We start from the raw sequence: 20840 nt of genomic DNA, 5'->3' as shown, positions 1-20840 counted from the left end.
GGCATAAGGTTCATGGAGACGAAAGCTATAGATACAATACCATATTCGATTTCTTAGATGCTAAAGTACATTATTTGATAATAAATTCAGTTATTGATATCTAAAAACCGATTTGCTGTATTAATAAACATTTCATGATAAAAAACTAATTAAATTTGAGATATGAATTCATTCTTTGGTATCCATAAATGTATTATTGATATCAAATAATGAATAAATAGTAAAAAGACGCCCTATGTATTGTTCCATGTGGATTGTATTAAGTAACGCGAATGCATCACGGTTATAGTGTTAATTGCTAGTCTTTTTTCTGCAACATCATTTCTTTCATCTTGTGAAAAACTGTTTAAAAAATGGCAACTTATAATTAACCAAGGTAATAATACTTACCCGACCTGCGTTTATTTATCTCTCTGTCATTATTATCGTTAACATGTGTCTACTTTTAAGTGATTATATTTATGCCATACATCGTCCTGATTAAGGAATGACACATCATCTTAAGATATATGCACTCCATATACATGCAGCACAACGGGACTTTGACTCTATAGCACAGAAAACCGTTACCCCGAATTACTGTGTTACGGTTCACCTATTGTTTGCAGACGTGTCAATCAGACAAATAAGTCAGGTGTGACAGTTATCAAAATCTCACCGGTTATGAGGGAGGTCGGGTAGCCTCGTGGTTAAAGCGTTCGCTCGTCACGCCGAAGACCCGCGTTCGATTCCCGATATGGGTACAATGTGTGAAGCCCATTTCTGGTGTCCCCCGCCGTGATATTGCTGGAATATTGCTAAAAGCGGCGTAAACCCAAACTCACTCACCGGTTATGAAGATTTGATACATGCCGGCTGACAATCTTGATGGGTCAGTGATTAAGACAACAGATCAATACACACGCTTCCTATTTACTTAAGTGAACTTGGAAAGTGGTGATCAATTTTGATGTTCATATTATTATAATCTGTCAAACTGTACATAAATGTGTGTGTTAAATCATAAAATTCAAAGGGACTGTTCCCTACACCCATCAATATCTTAATGCATGAACAAAGTTTATTGTATGGATAATATAAAGATCTCACTGGGTATATGTTTTGCATGCATGACAGATTAAGCGAGAAAGGAAATATTTTCCTGAACGTTTCCAATAACTAGTGGAGGAAATTGGAAATGGCTGAACCTGTAGATAGCATCAATTCCGTGATAGATTTGACAGATCTCAGAAAGTAACTTTCAACAGGCTCATCACCTTGTGACCATGTTAACGTTTTTTCTTAACAGTTGAAAAAAAGGGAAGAAAGTTAAAGTAAACTGCATTGCAAAATGACAGAAGAAATTAATAGTCAATGTTTTTATCATTAAAATCTCTGTTCAGTAAACAACAGTTGTTATTGAAGTACTTTCAAGAGGAACCCCAAACCTTCCCTTACTTTGTTATGATATATAGTATGTCAAAGTGAAAACAAAAAGTCGTTAACGTGCAACAAAACATTATCCATGGACTTGTTCATTTGCTTATTGTTGATATGTCTGTATGTCGAGGCTGACGAGCCATCCCTAAAACATTGTCGCATTAAATTGTCTTTACAATATATCTCGAAATTACTTTCTAATAACGCGAATCCAGCATATGACTGTGTTTTTAATCCCCTTAACGAAAATCTCTGCAATAAAAAATCATCTCTTATCCCACCACTTGGAATAAGAATACAATCTCATATTTCTGCTGCTAAAATAAATCTTGAAAATACAGCCCCCACTCAGCTTTTGTCTTCTCCACCATGACAGTTAGTGAAACCAGAGGTGGACCTCACCTTAACTAAACTAAAGAAATCTGAAACAAACCAGCTGATTTATCAACAACAATATACTGAATTAAGTAACTCATATGATAATTACAAATCAATCTTTACATATGGATCTAAGGATGGTGAAGCTGTTGCCAGCGCCACTGTCACTGGATCCAGGACTACCTCATCCAGATTACCTGATAATTGTTCTATTTTTACAGCTGAAGCCAATGCCATTCTAGTAGCTCTCAAACGTATCAGTAAACAGTCAAAATATCAGAAGTTTATCATTTTTTCTGATTCTCTTTCGTGCCTGCAGGCTATTCATAACATGTCATATAAACATCCACTTTTAATCGAAATAATTGAATTGTTTAATGCTCTTGCTACTGGACAATACGACATCGTTTTTTGTTGGTTACCCAGCCATGTTGGAATAACTGGTAACACAATGGCTGATGCAGCTGCAAAAGCAGCGCTCAACAAATCTGTGACACCATTCAAGGTATACTAATGAATATATATTGAAAGGTGAGGATCCTCCATTCTGTATCCCTTGTGATGAAAGAATCACAGTCAAGCATGTACTGCTTGACTGTATTGATTTTTCTATCACAAGGGATAAATATTTCAGTGCAACATCAATTATGGATCTTTTTAACAATGTTGCGCCTCATTTAAAAGAAATTGAACTGTTTGATAAATTTTGAATATGTGTACATAGTTCATATTTTACAGTATCAGTAGTGTTTAACTTGTAAATGAGATTGTTAGAGGCTATATCCTCAAAGGGGGTTAAAGTACTGTAAAATAAATTTCCCACGAGAGTGTATGTATGACCACATCATTCGAAGTAAGTTTATTCCTACAACCGTTTTAGTCGTAGCATACTTGTTTGTTTTAATTTGGCTAAACTTGATGATACTTGCCAGCGGCTAAGGGATGGAGTAAATCCTGCTGGGGAACCGTGCAGGTAGCAGAAGTATTGTAAGTCCCCACAGTTCCTCGTATGGTGGCCTACCTTTAATTGCTGGCGATCCCTAGCCCCGTTTTTATACTGTATTGTTATTTATGTTGATATCTTTTTTATGGTTCAATACTAGTTTTAAAATCTACATCTGTGATAATCTATTTCTTTTATTGTCCTTTGACGACAGGTTTTATAATAACATTGTATGTATTATTACTGTCTAACTTGATTTAGTCACGATATGGCTGAAATATTGCCGATGTGACTATAAATATTCACTCACTCACTCACTATTGTTGATATACATGTGTTAAGATTAATTAAAACATATACTATATCAACTATACATTTCTTCCGTGTGTAAAACATGCATATTTGCTCCCCAGGTCTCATAATGCTTTATATGAAATCAAAATCGTGTGTATAATTAACCTCTTCTCTCATGCCAGTGACTGATTTCAAACCGCATGTCTTCGTGTTACACAGTCAGTGTCGCAACTCTCGTGTATCTACTTTAATGTTTCGCCCTCGCGATCCAACGTTATAACATTTCAGGTCATAGAAGATGGTGCGTTCTGGACATATTATCTTTCAGCTCCATAGTGTGTACTATCTTAAAATTGACTTTATTAGTCTTCGGATGTTACGCCTAGTACACACAAACAGGACCGTTCCGCCAATATAAGGAATGTAGCAGGCAGTGGATCTGCCACTTGGCTGACTTACTGTTTGTAATATCCGTTTTCATTTAGCAAATGGAGATAGTAACAAAAAATTACGATATACAACGAATATTTGCCCAACTATCACAAAACCATTCGACGCTGACACCGCATCAAACCCCGCGGTGGACTGGACACAGTTATGTGCGCATCGATTACATAACCCCTACCGACACGGTGGGGATGGTGGTTCAAAGTGAAACTGACAACCCTGTTTGTTGTCTAATAAATGCTTGGTGGCGCCGTTGATCTTGCCTCTAACCATGCATGTAGTAGGAGTAAACGATGATCAGGATGGCCTGGAAATAAACAATATTATTTCTTTTTGAATATCAAGGAACCAATACATCGGTCACAGGGTTTCGTTATGTACTAGAAACTAGAACGGTTCATATCTACGAAAATGTATATGCGTCAGTTTGGTTTATCAACACACAACGCTTATTCACGCTTGGTGTGTCAGACTGAAATAGAACATTATGATAGCGTCAGCAGGGATAATAGAGCTTATAAGACACAACTTTATTTGCTTTTCTGCCCGTGGCATATGAAATACATGTTTAAGTTACATAGGCAGCAGGTTAGATTGTTTACGGCAATACAGATCAAATTTTGTGTTCAATGAAAGAAAACGTTGATACATCTTTAACAACCTTATCTTTATACTATTAAACAAACGGTGGGCTTAAAAGGCAGTTTCGCTCATTGTCATAACATCAAGGTAAAACATCATATCTCTCTCTGACATCCACGAGCATAGTTGCTGTCAAACATAAGAACATAATAAGGGCGGCCAGTTTTGACTTGTCGTGTGCCTTAAAGTGAGTTTAAACATGTCAAAAGCGATTGACCCTACAATTTTGGGTCATTTACTCCAATAACTGTCAATCGTCTTAAAAAGCACCATAACTTTGCTTACATAACGACTCCCTGTCTCTGTGTCTTAATTTGTCAATTGGTAACTGCGGTCCAAATTTTTCAACTTGTTCATCTATTGTTGCAAACTTGACTTAGCTCAACGGGTTGCACACGCGCTGTACATCCGTTGCACACGCGTGTTCAACGGGTGCTCAACCCGTGTGCAACCCGTTGAGCACCCGTGTCACATCCATGTTACGCGCGTTCTCTACGCGTGTTAGGGGATAGAACTTTTAGGCAGTAGTGTTCATCACCGTTTGTGAGATACAAGTGTTTGGTCAGAACGTAGGTAAGGCATTTATTCACAAGTAGATGATCCAACTCTCCAGTCATGAAGACCAAACCAAAGGACTTTTTTCTAACTGTGAACACATATCTTTTGATGTGGATAATTTGATCATGATGTCAAGACATGTACCCAAAACATTAAGTGCTTACATTGCAAAGGCGACCACATGGCATCTTCAACTGACTGTTGTGTGTGAAAATATGAGCCCACTGTGCAAAAGATTAAATGTGAGAAAAGATTCAGTTACTCTGATGCTAGAAAAGAAGCTTGTTTACTTCAACTTGTGAACGCCACAAGCCCATCCTATTCTTCTGGCGTAGAGAAGGTGACTGCATCAATTCTTTGTCAAACGTAACTAACTTGGATAACAACAGAACACCCAAAGCCACTTTCTGAAGTAGAACCTACTGCAAAAGCAATTCCAATTTACCTCATACGTCACTGAAGCAAGGAGAAACAGCTTCAGCACAAACAGAGCCATATATCGATCAAACATAATTATATGATAATGATACATTAAGATCTAAAAAGGAAATTGCTAATAAGCTGGCGGAAACGATTGGCACCAATTCATCATCTGCCAACTATGATCCCAAATTCCAAAAGTTTTAAAATTTGTAGTGAAAGAAAACTCTGAATTTTCACTCTGATAATGAACCATTTTCCAAGTGAGGCTTTGATCAAGGCTCATGATACAACATCAGGGCCAGATCATATTCATTTGCAGCTATTGGAGGATCTTCTGGAATCTTCTCTTTTAGCCCTGTAATTTATATTTAACAATATTTGGGAACCGGGTAATTTTACTCCGTCCTAACATGAAGCTACTATCATTCCTAGCCTTAAACCAGGTAAGGATCAAACACATCCTTCTAATTATCGTCCAATAGCATTAACTAAAGGTGTCTGCAAAACTATGGAACGAATGATCAATTGCCACCTTGTATGGTACCTAGAATCAAATAATCTGATAACGGATATTCAATCTGGTTTTAGACATCAAAGGAGCACTATTGTTCATCTCGTGAGATTGGAATCATTTGTCCTCAATGGTTATATTTATATGTTGTATCAATCTTTCTTTACTTGGAGAAAGCCTATGGTATACGTACGACATGGAAGCATGGTATTATGAAAGATCTGCACAACATGGGCCTTCGTGGCCTCATGCCTGATTTCATTGCACGATTTTCAAAAGACAGGAAGTTTAAAGTCAGAGTGGGATCCACATTGTCCGATGTATATGATCAGGAAATGGGAGTCCTTCAATGTTACTCTTTTTAGTGTTAAAATAAATAGCCTTGCAAAGGTTTTGACTGAAAATATTGATGGGTCATTGTTTGTAGATGATTTTAATATAGTCTTCAAAAAAAGAAAAGCAAAGCCAGATTTAAATTTGTGTGAAAAATACATTTATACGAGGACCCATAAAAGGTTTTGAGCCAAATTGTTGTGGAGAGAACACTTGGTGATTGTAGTCATCTCAGTTATCGGTACATAGGAAAAGTCCAAGGTGAAGGTCAGGTACCATCAATAATGCGTATGTTCCCCCATTTGATAGCAGCCTGACATCTCCTGCCCATGGAAGAGACGAGTATGCGAATCACATCCTGGGGAATGATAGCCCATTCAGCCTGCAACAAAAAAGCCAACTACTGCAACGTCTGGGCTTGTGGTTGACGTCGGCGTAGCCGTCTATCCAATCCATCCCACAGGTGCTCTGTTGGGTTCAAAACCGGGGATCTGGAGGGCCAGGGGAGAACATCAACAGGCTCTTGTGATCCGTGCTTTTTGCGGTCGAGCATTGTCCTGCTTGAATACACCCAGGACGTCTTGCTCGTAGACCTGCTGCTCTTAAACGATTTCGTAGGTCTGGTCGGAGATTCTGCGCAGTCCGGGTATTTGGGATGTGGTTGGGGTGGCTGTGGTCGTCCTTTCACGTAGGTGGTGCAATCCTGGGCGGGTGTGTTCCTCTTGGTCGTCCCGACCTTGGCCGATCACGTATGGACCAATGCAGTTGAAACCGACCCCATAGCCTTGTGATGGTGCTGGGCACAACATTGAAAACACTGGCTACAGATGATCGGGATTCCCCTGCCTGCAAGCGGCCTATGACGTTGTTTCTTTGCACTTCTGTTAATTTTGGCATGTTGCTGAACTGTCACTGTTTGATTGACGCAGATGCCAGGCAATCCAAAACCCTGCACTTTAATATCGTTCAATATGCTGTTGCACGTTTAGAACGTGCAGCTCCATGGGACGTTTGTTAATGCACTGGGTGCGTTTTTCCGAATTGTACATGTTTCCCGACAAATGGTTTGCGAATCCTTTTTGTGATCATTTTGATCCGGGAAATTTGTCACTGACACTATCACACATTAAACCACTTCATGTACGCTTATTTTGCTTTTATGGCAAAACATATCCGTTTTGCATTGTTGAAAGACATTTACAACTTTGCCTGAACAAAATTTACATGTGGCCATTGGAAAATGGTTTTTAATTTTTCCAAAGCCAAACATTGTTGTGTTCATTTTTGCAATAAACGCAAAATACATCATGAGCGAGTGTTATTCTTATACTAATTCCAATCCGAGTGGACCAAATTTTAAGGAATAACCTATGACAATAACTTATCTTTCATTCATCATATTAAAAATCTCAAAGTTAAATGCTTAAAAACTCTTGATATACTTACCAATTACTAAATGGGTTGGACACCAACAAATTCTATTGCATCTCTATAGGACATTGATTCCATCTAAACTTCATTATGGCTGTTTTATTTATGGTTCAGCCATCGTCCATTGTACAATCAAGCAGTTAACACCATTTACCATTAAGGTCTTAGATTGTGTCTGGGTGCATTTCGAACTTCCCCTGTTGAAAGTTTATATGTTGAGACTGATGAGCCTTGTCTTGATATCAAAGGATAAAACTGGCACTGCAATACGTTACAAAAGTCCATTTCAATCCATCCAATCCAGCATCTAAATTCATTTCAGACTTTGTATGCTAAGAAACCTAGCTCAATTCCTACACTTGGTATCCGTATTCACAACATATAACAGACGCAAATCCAACTATTTCTTCAATTGCAACTTATAAACTACCTGAAGTGCTACTGTGCCAGTCAATACAGCCTGACGTCAATTTGGAAGTAACGAAATTGAAAAAGGTAGATACTAACTACTTATCATATCATTAAGCCTTCCTGGTTATTTAACAACAATATACAGGGCATACAAGCATATACACTATTTACCATTAGCCATGCAACTTATTTAACGTTCAAAGGAGAGCAGTTTTATTATTTTTTCTGATAGTTTATCCTGCTTACAATCAACAACCGCAAAACTGACCATGCCTTTTAAAAGTTGAAATTTTGCAATATCATTTGAATTTCTCTGTGGCTAACAATGACATCATCTTTTGCTAGCTTCCCGGTCATGATGGCATCAAAAGAAATTCTAAAGCAGATGCTGCAGCTACAGCTGCTCTTGGGAAATATGTATTGGTGCTTTTCCATACACTGACCTAAAAACATGTTATTTGCCATTATGTTGGAAACATGTGACAGTAAATTAAGGTGGAATAAACAAGTATTAAATAACCTTCATGCCATACAGCCCTTGATTGGAAATCATGCCCTTACTGGATTAAGACGTCAGGATGAAGTTGTAATCCGAAGGTGTCGTATTGGACACAGTCATTATCATTTGACTCATTCCTTTTTATTGAAGGGAGAGGATCCCCTCAATGTATTCCTTGCCATAGTCCTTTGACTATCAAGCACCTTTGGATGAAATGGATTTTGCACTTATTCGGCAACGTTTTTATACATTTCAAACTATTTCAGAACTTTTCAATACCGTTTCTACCCCCTTAGTTTTAGCCTATTTGAAAGAAATTAAACTGTGTGAAATGATATAGATTTTAAATTTCGAATGTCAGTTTTTGAAAATTACTATGATAATGGACTCAAGTTTTAGCGATCTTGTTATCATTTTTATACAATGCTCATGTCTAAAGGAAACTGATTTTGTTTTTCTAGCCACGAATAGCTGGAATATTGCAGATGCAGCTATCAGCTACATGTACTCACTCATTCACTTAGTGATAGAGATCTTGAAATGGCGTCATTTCCGAAAAGACGCTATGATTGCAAACAGGTCGATAATGGAGATTTGATACAATGTAGAATTTAGGATGTAGTTATAGTAATGACAACTGATTATGGAGAACGTCATCAAGGAGTACTTCGGTGCTTACTTGCAACATTTGAACATATTCCAAATATCAATTATTATGAGAGTTTTGAAACTGTATCGATGTCCACCATTGATCCAGTGTTTACCGCATAAAAGTCAACTGCTGGGATATAGCTGGAATATTGATGACAGCAGGGCAAGAAGAAGCGGAACAAACAAGGCAATATCTGGCAACTATATAATGACAAGCAGTAAATATTCAAGTCTGGGTGAGTGAGTGAGTGAGTGAGTTAGTTAAAATTTAAAGTCACAGCGGCATTATTTCAGCCATATCGTGACTTGAGCAAGTTATGTATTTATATAATATATTAAGACCTGTCGTCGAAGGAGAGTACAACAACTAGCAAAATATCACATATTATAATTGTAAAACTAGTTATAGAATAATAAAATAATCAGATTATAACAGACGACACAATAAAAAAAGGGGCTGTAGATCGCCAGCAACCAAAATTAGGCCACCATACTAGGGACCATGGGGACTTACGGTACTTCTGCTACCTACATGGTACCCCAGCAGGATTTACACCATCCCTCTGGCCACTGGCGATGATCAGAAAGATTAACCAAAGAGGTAAAATCAACAAAAATACTACGATTAAAATCACAGAGAAATGAAATGATACGTTGAAGGATACCGGACTTACGTACCTTCCCAGGGGGACAATTGTTTTACGATACTTCAACCCCCTGTGAAGATACAGCCACTAACAATCTCAGTTATGATTTCATTACACCAAATTAAAAATCATTTACTTTATACTGTACATATTATAATCAAAATTTATCTATTAATTCTATTTCTTATAAAAAACCGATGATTAAAGGAGCACTGATTTGATTAAAAAGATCCTTTATGGATGTAATTTTGAAATATTTATCCCTTGTGATGGAAAAATCAATGCAGTCAAGCATGCTTGACCGTGATTCTCTCATCACAAGGGATACAAAATGGAGGATCTTCACCTTTCAACAAATATTCGTTATCAGGTAAATCTGACCAAAGGGGTCAAAGACACATGCTCTCACAACATGACCTTTACAATACTGAAAGCAAAGTTATATCACCTTAGCTGACGTAACTTGTTCTCAATGAATACCATCGCAGCGGCAGTGATCAGTAAGTAAATACATGGTACTCGACAGGTAAAAAATCAGAGATACCAAATACACAATAAATCATAAACTCCATCGAAACAGATTTCATTGGGCGTAAAAGTGAAACAATGTATGTATAAAATGACATGAATAGATAACTGAAAATCAGAAAGGACACCAGGTTTTGGCGAAGAGGGTATGCATGTCCGATATCCTGCCCTACCGGTAGAACCCGCCACTCACTCACACAATTTGCACAAAAATTATGTGTTTTAGTGTTGCCTGATGCAGCAAAGCAACATTCCTTAATGCGACGGGGGCCTGTAAAACAGACCAGACAATCGAGTGACAAATTATTTTTTGCATCTCTGTATGTTTCTCTTTTGGTTATTGATTATACGCTCTGGACCCGTGATGATCCGTCGTAGAATAAGTCTTCATCAATCCATGCTTGGCATTAAAGGCGACTATGCTTGTCTTAAGAGGCGACTAACGGGATCGGGTGGTCAGGCTCGTTGACTTGGTTGATGCATGTCATCGATCCCAATTGCGATGATCGATGCTCATGATGTCATTCACTGGATTGTCTGGTGCAGACTCGATTATTTAAAAACCGCTGTCATACAGCTGGAATATTGCTGAGTGCGGCGTTAAACAACAAATAAACAAACAAAAAACAAAGATAGCTCTGATTTATGTGTTTCGGATTTCACATGTGATGTCACGGTAGATATGTCTCAAATCTGTGAAAGTTCCGTAGTCACAGGCCTCTCCTGCCCAGAACATACATTTTAAATAAGGACACAGTTTACATCTATGAAACGTATCCACCAGAGACAGGACAAACAACCCTCTAACAAATTGTGCAGAAGTCCCAGTCAGTGGCCGAGGAAGAATCGGAAGTTTCCTGGCCACTTCCTGTCTGACATTCTCCAGTCACTCTGTTGTAGTTGAAGAACAGACAGTTGTTGAGTCTGTAACAGTTGATGCTGCACTCCACACGACTTGAAGCATCACCACGTTGCATGGTGATAGAGGAGTTATCCAGTTTGTGGCCTTCTTTCACTTGCACCTTATTCCTCAAGCATCCACCTGTAATTATCAATTCGTATACAAACATGTATGTCTAATGACCCAGGGGCGGTCGGGTAGCCTAGTGGTTAAAGCGTTCGCTCGTCACGCTGAAGACCCAGGTTCGATTCCCGACATGGGTACAATGTGTAAAGCCCATTTCTGGTGGCCCCCGACATGATATTGCTGGAATATTGCTAAATGCGGCTTAAAACCATACTCACTCACTCACTCACTCACTCACTCTAATGACCCAGCTGGTGATACAGTGTTATTAAACGTCAGTCACCAACATTTCAGCTCAGTTTTAAGCATAAGTAAACCAGGTCCTTGCACATCCGTCACAAGTATACTGATCGGGAACGGTGACATCGTTCCATATCTTAGCATGAGGTGTTCTGGACTTACGCTCCTTTTCTGTTCAAACGATTCATGTAGAGTTAACAGACATCCACAGTTAAAAGCTAGCGAAATGCTTTATAGTGGTCGAATCCCATACTACCATTCAATCTGATGATGACGTTTTTCATTGTCTCGACCAGGGATCATTGTAAGAACATTCTAAACTGCAACTTTCTAATAGAAACAAAACATTGGGTTCGGTCTACAGAACTGTTAGGAAAGTTGAAACATCAGAGAGCACCATCCATAAATATATGCCTCACCTACGCCCTGTCCAAACACTTGTATCTCACACATGGCCGTGTAGGTAGTGGATGAAACTCTCACATATCTGGCCATGACCTCTTGTTCGCACGCCACAGTCTTGGATGGACCTGTGAAACTGCCGAGCTGGTTGAAGCAAACTTTCGGGGAGGATGCAGGACAAAGTGTAGGATGTTGAACAAAGCCCTCGGTCTTAACTTGCTCTGCACGACCTGGAACATAATATGACCATCCTGCATGTGCCGCAATGACTCTCTCACATCTAAGATCAATGTGCACAATATGCAATTTGCTGATATTGTCAAGGTCACTCTAATTCATGTCAGCGAACGTTTGCTGTGTTAATGCCGCATTCGACAACATTCTTGCTACATGACGGTCTAGACCAGACAAACATTTGGTTAATATTATGGGCAACATCCAATACTGCCGGGGCCTAGCAATTGTGTTGCTTCTTAATTACGATTAGCTTGGGTTACAGGAGCATCAATTAGTGCCTGATGTAGTTATTGTTTTCTACCCGTGAAGATTCGAGTTAGAATAGGTCTTCAGCAACCCATTATTCCTGTTAATAGCAAGATGCAACTAACGAGATTGGGTGGTCAGTCTCGCTGCCTTGGTTGATGCATGTCATCGTATCAAAATTGCGTAGATCAATGCCCATGACATCCATCGCTGGAATGCCTGTCCACATTCAATTATTTACAGACCGCTATCATATGGTTGGAGACTTGCTGAATGCTGCGTTGAACAACAAACTTTCTGCTCATTTCAAAACGAAAGTGACTTTATTTTTGCGCAGCGTTTTGCCCTATTCCAACCTGTATACCCTTTCATGGAAACTAACCTAGTTCTTCTAGATGAGAAGACAGGGCTTTGAATGGTTGTATCACCGATCCTACATTCCTGTTAAATGTAGGTTCCAAATGAAGTCTCACCCGGAAGGTCTGTTCTCCTGAATACAGTGACTGTTGAAATATTGTAGATATGAAGCAGATCCACCAACCACCAAGTGTTGCTATCACGTGTATGCATACAGCGGTCAGTATAGAAGTTCCCCCCTGTTCTTCCGTCCACGGCATAGGATGAGTTGCCGCCTGGGTACGTGCTAGACTGAATAGTAGGTTTACCCAAAGCTACATTTGTCTCAATAGGTGCTGAAATAAAGTAGAAAGTTCGACCAATCCTTATATCATTACAGCAAAAATGTTTTAGAGAAAGATTAAGTCGAAGTACTTTCTAAGCTGAGTATTTATTTCTATTCACATGTTTATCATTGTGAAAAAGAGGTTCGAAGGTTGTATTTCAGTCGTCGTCATCGTAGTCGTCATCGTCGTCGTCTTAGTAGTAGTTAGTGTGTTTGAGTAGGAGTTAAAGTAGTTTTGTGCAAGAATGGGTAACTAAACTGTCACTTTGTGCCCTCGTTGTCATCGTGTACTTGTCACAGCGTTACGTCCGTTCGTTAACCCATGTGTATCACCTTTGTAAAACTGTGATCTATCATGCTCTCTTCAGCTGACACACCATGGGTGGAACGGATTGTTATGAAATGCGGTGAAAAACTTCAAGTCACTTGTCTGTTTCGAACTGACAAAGCCACACAAGTAACACAAGACATATTTCATGTTGTATATAAACATGCAATGTTTTTAGGAACATCAAACATGAACCAAAGATGCTAAAGATTATAACAATAGTTTTAAACTAATAATATACTCAATATACATCTCCAGTATTTGTTTCAAAAATTCATTTCAGGTGTAGTTTTGGAGTTTATATCACAATATGTCAACTTCATGTTGGAGAAAACCCTACCTTTTTGCAGATCTCGGTCATCTCATATATTTGTGAAATAACCAATCACTGCTGATTTGACCATGAAAAAGAGCCGGGGGAATCTGGGATATGGAAACATGAAACATGACTTAACTTACCTGTTTGATATGCTCCAGGAAGGAAACATGCGATGCTATACAGCATACATGTCAGAGACGCCATACCACAGCCACGCTGATACTGATCTAGCACTTGGGTGTCCGTCATTACATTGCCATTGAAGACCAAGACAGAAATAACTAATGATGCAATATGGCTATCAACGCACAACCGAGTAACTGGATGAGTGATCACGATGTTATTTACCATCTTAATGGCGGTAGTCACTTAATCAAGGATGAAATGCCAAAATCGTATTGGATGATAATCAATAAACTATACAGTGTACATTCATTAAAATCTGGACAATGTGATAGTGAAACTAATCCATGAAACTGATGCGAAAAAAAAATATATTATGAGACTGGGAACAGTGTTCGTGGATTTAAGATGCCATTTCTCGACTCACTGAGATCTTCCTGGTCACATAACGCATAACAGCAAGTTACAATGACATAATACTTTGTATGTTCACGCCAATACTGTGTCTAGATGTTTGTTTGTGTGCTTGTGTGTGTTTGTGAGTGTGCGTGCGTGCTTGCGTGCGTCTGTGATCGTGTTTGTCTATGTGTGTCTTGGGGGTGGGGAATGTTGGATCGAATTGCGGAATAGAATTTTCTTCTCATTGAACATTCAATCAGATGTTTACCATGACACCTTTTACTAGTCTTGTAGATATTGGCCACTCATAATCATATATCTACCGGTGACAATCTCGCCGACAAGCAATAGCCACGTCTTTAACACTGCATGATGGATGACGTAAGTTAATACGACTATATGCATGGAACCCGTGATCCAAAGCTTGGAACTGATATGCAACCGATCATCGTCTTGGCATATTTTGAATTCGAACCCATGTTCAGTGGCTCCTAGCACATCCAGTATCGGCACCTTTCACCATTGGGTCATTAGTACCTTTTTAAACATGGGTAAAGATAACAGCTATGCTCAGTTTGTGTAGTTATGATTATTTGCTTATTCTTCCAAATGGGTAACATTGCAACCAGGAATTCCAAGAGCTTGTGGAACTAGGAAGAGAAAAGCACATGCATGTGTATGTAAAAACATAATTACTGGAACGTACGTTTTCACTATAACTTCACATCATGTAAACATTTACTGAAATTTGAATATGTTTAAGTTGTAGCTTTACATCTGACACTCTTCAACACGGATTCCCTGATTAATTATCTATACAATATTTCATTTCATGCAAGAGAAACCAAATAACTGTGTCCTTATGTCCATATGCTATCCGGGGTCCCAAGAGGGACACGGCGTTGACTCGCAGCTATTTGGTTTCTCTTGCATTAAATGTAACATAGTATTGATAGTTAATCGGGGGATCCGTGCAGAAGAGTGTAAATATTTAAATGCTCGGTTGTGCATTGATATCCATAGCACAAAAGTTATTGCATCATTAGTTATTTCTGTCTTGGACTTCATTGGCAATGAAATCATGTTCACTCAAATGCTAGATCATTAACAGCATTTCCATATCGTGGTGATGCCGCTTCTTCCTCCGCAGCTGCCTGGAACTTCTGCTTGTTAAAAGTTTTTTTGTCCTGTCTCTGCTGGATTCGTTTCATAGATGAAAACTGTGTCTATTTTAAATATGTATGTTCTGGGCAGGAGAGGCTTGTTATTACGGAACTCTCTCAGATTTGGAACATATCAAACTCGACATCACATATCTGAATGTGAAATCTCGAACACCTAAATCAGAGTCATCTAAATAATTGTGATTGTCATGTTCAACGAATTCATGTAGGCCACTGTTTTTTAACAATATGTTCAATAACATATGGAGAAATATACATAAAGGCATTATTGATTACTCGATTGAATACTGCTGTGCTGCGTCAGGCAACACACAAACACTTACTTTCTTGTGCAAATTGTATGAGTGAGTTGTGGGTTCTACCAGGGGGGCATGCGCACAACATGCGTACCATCTTCGCGAAAACCTGGTGTTTTTATCGATTTGCAGTGATGTTTTCATATCATTTTAAACATATTTCCCTTTTACACCCGATGGAATCTGTTTCGGCAGAAAATCCAGACTTAATTATTAAATGGTCGTCATTATACAGTTGCTAGATATTGCCTTATTTGTTCCGCTTGTTTTGCCCTGCTGTCATCAATATTTCACCTTTACCGCAGCGGCTGACTGGAACACTGTAAACCCCTGATCAATGGTGGACATCAATAGAGTTGGTAGTGATGAGTTACATAAACTTAATGACATAATCCATAATCAGTTGTCATACCTGGAGCATGGCAAGTTACACAAATATCTTGGGAAGCAGTGTAGCGGCGATATTGAAGTCATTGTTATCGGTATGGTCGTTATGATTTATAGACCATTTATATCCATCCAGGAGATGAAACCTCCTTCTGATTGTTTACCTGCCAACATTTCAGATCAGTGAAAAAACTACTTTATATGAACTTTATTAATTTACTGCTATAACGTCATCGTAAATTCTACATTGTATCAAATTTTCATTCTGGACCTGTTTGCCACCATGGCATCGTTTTGGAAATGACTCCATTTCAAGATCTCTCATTACTAAGCACAGAATTCTCACGTTTACGAGCTTCTAATGACTCTGATCAATGGTGGGCATCAATACAGCTTCAAAATCCTGAGAATAATTGCCTGATGGTATTGATGAGATACATACAGTTAAAGATATTGGGAATATGTTCAAATGTAGCAAGTACTCCTTGGTGACGTTCTCCATAATCAGTTGTCATGCCAAGAGCATGACAAGTTACACTAATATCTCGGGAAGCAGTGAAGCGGTGTCATTGAAGTCACTGTAATCGTTTTGGTCTTAATGACTTATAGAATAGATGCCATCAGGATACTGTTAACCCTCCCACATTTCACATCAGTGGTGTGCCAAATGAAAAACTGCTTGATATCATCACTATATATAAACTATAACTTCATCCCTAAATTCTACGTTGTATCAAATCTCCATTCTGGACCTGTTTGCCATCATAGTATCGTTTCGGAAATAACGTTATTTCTTAATCTCTTATCACGAAGCACAGAATTATTCACGTTTACGAGCTTTACTCTTATGACTCTCTGTGGGAATCGTGTGTCGTCATTTTCAGTGACCTGTCCATGTATCTTTACCGCTATTTGCCTTTTAAAGCCAATGGATCATGTTTCGGCAGATAATCGAGACGGAATATTCTCTAACGTTGACGTTCTATATTTGTTCAAAGCTGCGCTAAGCATTATTCCTGATTTATGAAGACGGCCTGTGACCAGTCAATCCAGTGACTGATATAAGGAAAGAGTCACCCTGTCGGAGTACTCTGACATGCAATCAACCAAGTCAATTCCCACCGGACGGACGTATGCTATCCGGGGTCCCAACAGGGACAAAGCGTTGACTTCGTAGTTATTTGGTTCATGTTGCATGAAATGTAAGTTATTATAGTTAAAATCGTGGATTTTGTGCCAAAGATTGTACTTGTGACTAATTTATGCCTTTAGATACGATTACAAATATAACCTATGCTTGAACTATGTGTAAAAGCATGACTAAGCTGTCTTATGATAGTAGTATAATCATCATGGTAGATTATCAGTTATTACAAGAATTTAGATTGAAAACCCCTAAACTTGATTTATGCCTCTTTCTTAGAACAGATTTGTGTTATAAACATGACGTCAGATTATTATCAGGTTGTAAGGAAATGGTTCTTCATCAGAAGCCTATGATGGCATAATTTATTTTGGGTAACCAGTACCTACCTGCCATATGCATTTAACGCATGCGCAGACATACTGTATTAAAACAGGAATGCGAAAACATTTGTTCATCTTATCTATTGGATTCGTTTGCTTCAGGTGAGGAATCAATACATAGATACACATTCCCCTTGTCCCACAAATCATATAGATCATGTTGTATGTTTTTATGTATGTATCAACACACAGTAAGTCTGGAATTTAAGTTTTAGAAGCCAGCAAGCCCGTCATCGGCAAAACGTCTGTTCGTTGCCGCCATAGTTGTCAGTTGTAGATCGATGTTTCCGAAAATGTTGTTATAGCATGCTAGTTTAGACATGAGATGGAGAAGAAATAGTTCTTTGATAGTTTTCGCATTGAATACAGTGTCGTTGATTCCTTAGTACAAATGAATTGTGTCAGAATGGTAATTTAGCGGGCTATGTAAGTGTTTTAGCGGAACGCGGAGTGAGTCTATGTAGGGAATTACGTCCCTTGGCTGTCGGCCACAGCGGAAGTAAACAAACTCGACGTCCCGATCAATGTAGTTGGTTGGTTGGTTGGTTTGTTGTTTAACGCCGCACTCAGCAATATTCCAGCTATATGACAGCGGTCTGTAAATTATCGAGTGTGGACCAGACAATCCAGTGATTAATATCATGAGCATCGATCCACGCAATTGGGATCGATGACATGCATCAACCAAGTAAGCGAGCCTGACCACCCGATCCCGTTAGTCGCCTGTTATGACACACATAGTCACCTTTTACGGCAAGCATGGGTTGCTGAAGACCTATTCTACCCCGGAATCTTCACGGGTCCCTTTCAATGTAAGTTAACTGAAGGTTAAGACTTGATCAATAGCAACTACTAAGTGTATAATTCCTACAATTTATGCCTAACTATGGTACAATTAGTTTGATCAGGATATTCTTGTAGAGTTATGCGTTTTGCATTATGAAGTGAATAAGAAAGTTTTCCCACCTTTACGCACATGAAAGTATTTATTTATCCAATGTTGACAAATATGTTTGTGCAGTAGTCTCTTTGTAAATACATGTACATGTATAAGGGCTACAGCATCGTTAGAGAATAATTGTGAGGTTAAGAAATAATTATCTTTGCACAGGAATAACAGTTGCATTCCAATTAAGGGGAGATAATTCTGTGTTGTCTCTAAACAATCAGCTGTCAGTTGAAGATGTTCTTTCAGTTTGTGTTCAAACAAGCACAGGGTTCTGTATCTTGTGTATGATAGTGTTATTTGATATCAAGTTTGATAAAACATTTTGAGAATTTGTATGCATTTTATCATGTAAAGGGGGATAACTCATCAGTGATTATTGTTAGTTGTCAGACATGGAGTTCAGTCAAGGATAGCCATTTATTGGTGCAGTTTTATGGAAATGACATGCATCAACCAAGTCAGCAAGCCTGACCATCTTGGTTGATATTTCCAGGAAATTAGTTGTCCATTCCAGTTGTGAATTATTATTTAGATGGTCTTGCCAGTTCTGATAGGTACTAGTAACAACACTATGATGTATTAAGTACTGTATCATGTGCTCATGAGAAGTATTGTTTATATTGTTCAGAAGTATTATGAGTTAAAGTCCAAAGTACCACATAAGTTAACATGATTCCAGCATACCAGTCCTTGATGATGTCAGATGGAAGTCCTGTCCAACTGTTTGTAGAAATTGTTGATATAAGCGTTTGATTATGTAAAACGCATGCGCAGACATACTGTATTAAAACAGGAATGTGAAAACATTTGTTCATCTTATCTATTGGATTCGTTTGCTTCAGGGGAATCAGTGGTTGGAAGGGAAGGGGGGGGTCCTTGCGGCAGGGGGCACCTGATGGCATCAAACCTGTTACATATGAGGTTATTTTTATGCACCGATGATCAGTCACGGTGTTTTGTTGACTGTGTGCTATCACACAGGTAAGTTATACGATGATAACAAAAAAAGGACACCGTTAACCGACAGCATGGAACAGTGTTTAAGTAATAACCTCTTATTTAGATGGTCCAGTTTTTTTGGATGGCCATGATATCTACAGCATACTCTTAATGGGAAAATGTGTTCGCCACAATGAATTTTTAACATGGTGGTACAAGATTCCGAAACCACTTTGGGGTGGTATAACCCAAATGGGTATTATAGCGCCTAGATTCACATTCACATACATTTAACTAATTCCACACTTTAGTTCAGCTGTTCCTATATATATACAATGTATTTCGAGATCGATGTAGCCATGGATGGGGACAGTCTCATCTCATTGTGGCATCAGTCTTCTGATCCTCATGTAGAAGGTCCTGTATTTTTACTGGAAATTTTGAGTATATGCTGCTTGTAAAATGTCCAGTGTGTGTGACCTTACTTTCAAGTACGTTTGTGTCCGTCATTAGAAAATATTGCTACCTTTAGTTACACTTAAATATCTTAATGTTTCCGTAATCTTTACATGCTTCTTGCATAAATTGTAACGGTTGTTTCGTAAAATAGACATATGATTCATAAACACATGCTCGTGATGTAGTTGCTTTGGCAGAGATTTCGTGTGAATATGGAAAGGGTTTTGTCGATATTTTCTCCACATTTGAGAATGTATCAGTACAATATACGACGAGTAATTCGATACACAATTCATTGTCACATACGCCTGCAAACACGCACCCACTCATTCTCGTGGTATATTATAATGTGCCAACTGAAGGAGAAACCTGTGATCACCTCTGAACAATTAATGACCTAAATCTTTGCATCAAGGGTTATCGACACAAATACAATTACGAAGTTGCTCTCCTGATCCTTGGGAACCATCGCTACCAAATACACACGACGTCAAAGACAATAATTGTACCCACTCACAAGAACCAAATTAATAATTCGTGTAGTTAAATAGGTTCAATACAATTACATTCTGAAGAGGTCGTGCATCCCCATGATGTTTTCTCCCCTGTCACCATGATGATCACTGAGCTACAGACGTTGGTCAGGCAGTAGGAACGGAATGTATGTAGTGGACTAAAAGAAACCTGTCAGAAGCGCATGCAAATGCAAGTCAATCGTTCACCTAAACACGAAACCCGGTCAGAAATGCTTTGTAATTTGATTTATTTAAAGTAAACAATAAGAATTTCATTCAGCTATGTTATTTTTACATAATCACTTGGTCTCCAATACATGGCGAGTTGTAAATAGTCATTATCATCATTACAGAAGCTTTTCAAAGTTGGTTTTGGTTTCGTGAGTCACGCCCGCATATTGCCGCCACATCACAATGTGTGTTCCATGTGGAGAATCAAGCCAGGGTCTTTGTCGTGCCTAGCGAA

The 20840-nt window shown here is 38.6% G+C and overlaps 1 protein-coding gene across 1 annotated transcript in view; it reads right to left on the bottom strand.

Annotated features, from left to right (window-relative positions):
• Positions 1-13800, bottom strand: part of LOC139479531 (uncharacterized) — a 39805-nt gene extending 26005 nt beyond the window's left edge. The window contains exons 1-4 of the mRNA XM_071262376.1: positions 13737-13800; positions 12741-12959; positions 11802-12014; positions 10924-11157 (exon numbers count right to left, since the gene is read on the bottom strand). Of these exons, the coding sequence (XP_071118477.1) occupies positions 10924-11157; positions 11802-12014; positions 12741-12959; positions 13737-13800 (730 nt within the window). The remainder of the gene's footprint in view (positions 1-10923; positions 11158-11801; positions 12015-12740; positions 12960-13736) is intronic.
• Positions 13801-20840: the final 7040 nt, after the last annotated feature.

This window comes from Haliotis cracherodii, unplaced genomic scaffold (genome assembly GCF_022045235.1).
Source record: "Haliotis cracherodii isolate W230 unplaced genomic scaffold, xgHalCrac1.p SCAF_4, whole genome shotgun sequence".
Classification (NCBI taxonomy): domain Eukaryota; kingdom Metazoa; phylum Mollusca; class Gastropoda; order Lepetellida; family Haliotidae; genus Haliotis; species Haliotis cracherodii.
Note: the sequence above shows the minus strand (reverse complement) of the source record. Positions and strands in the feature narration are given on the sequence as shown.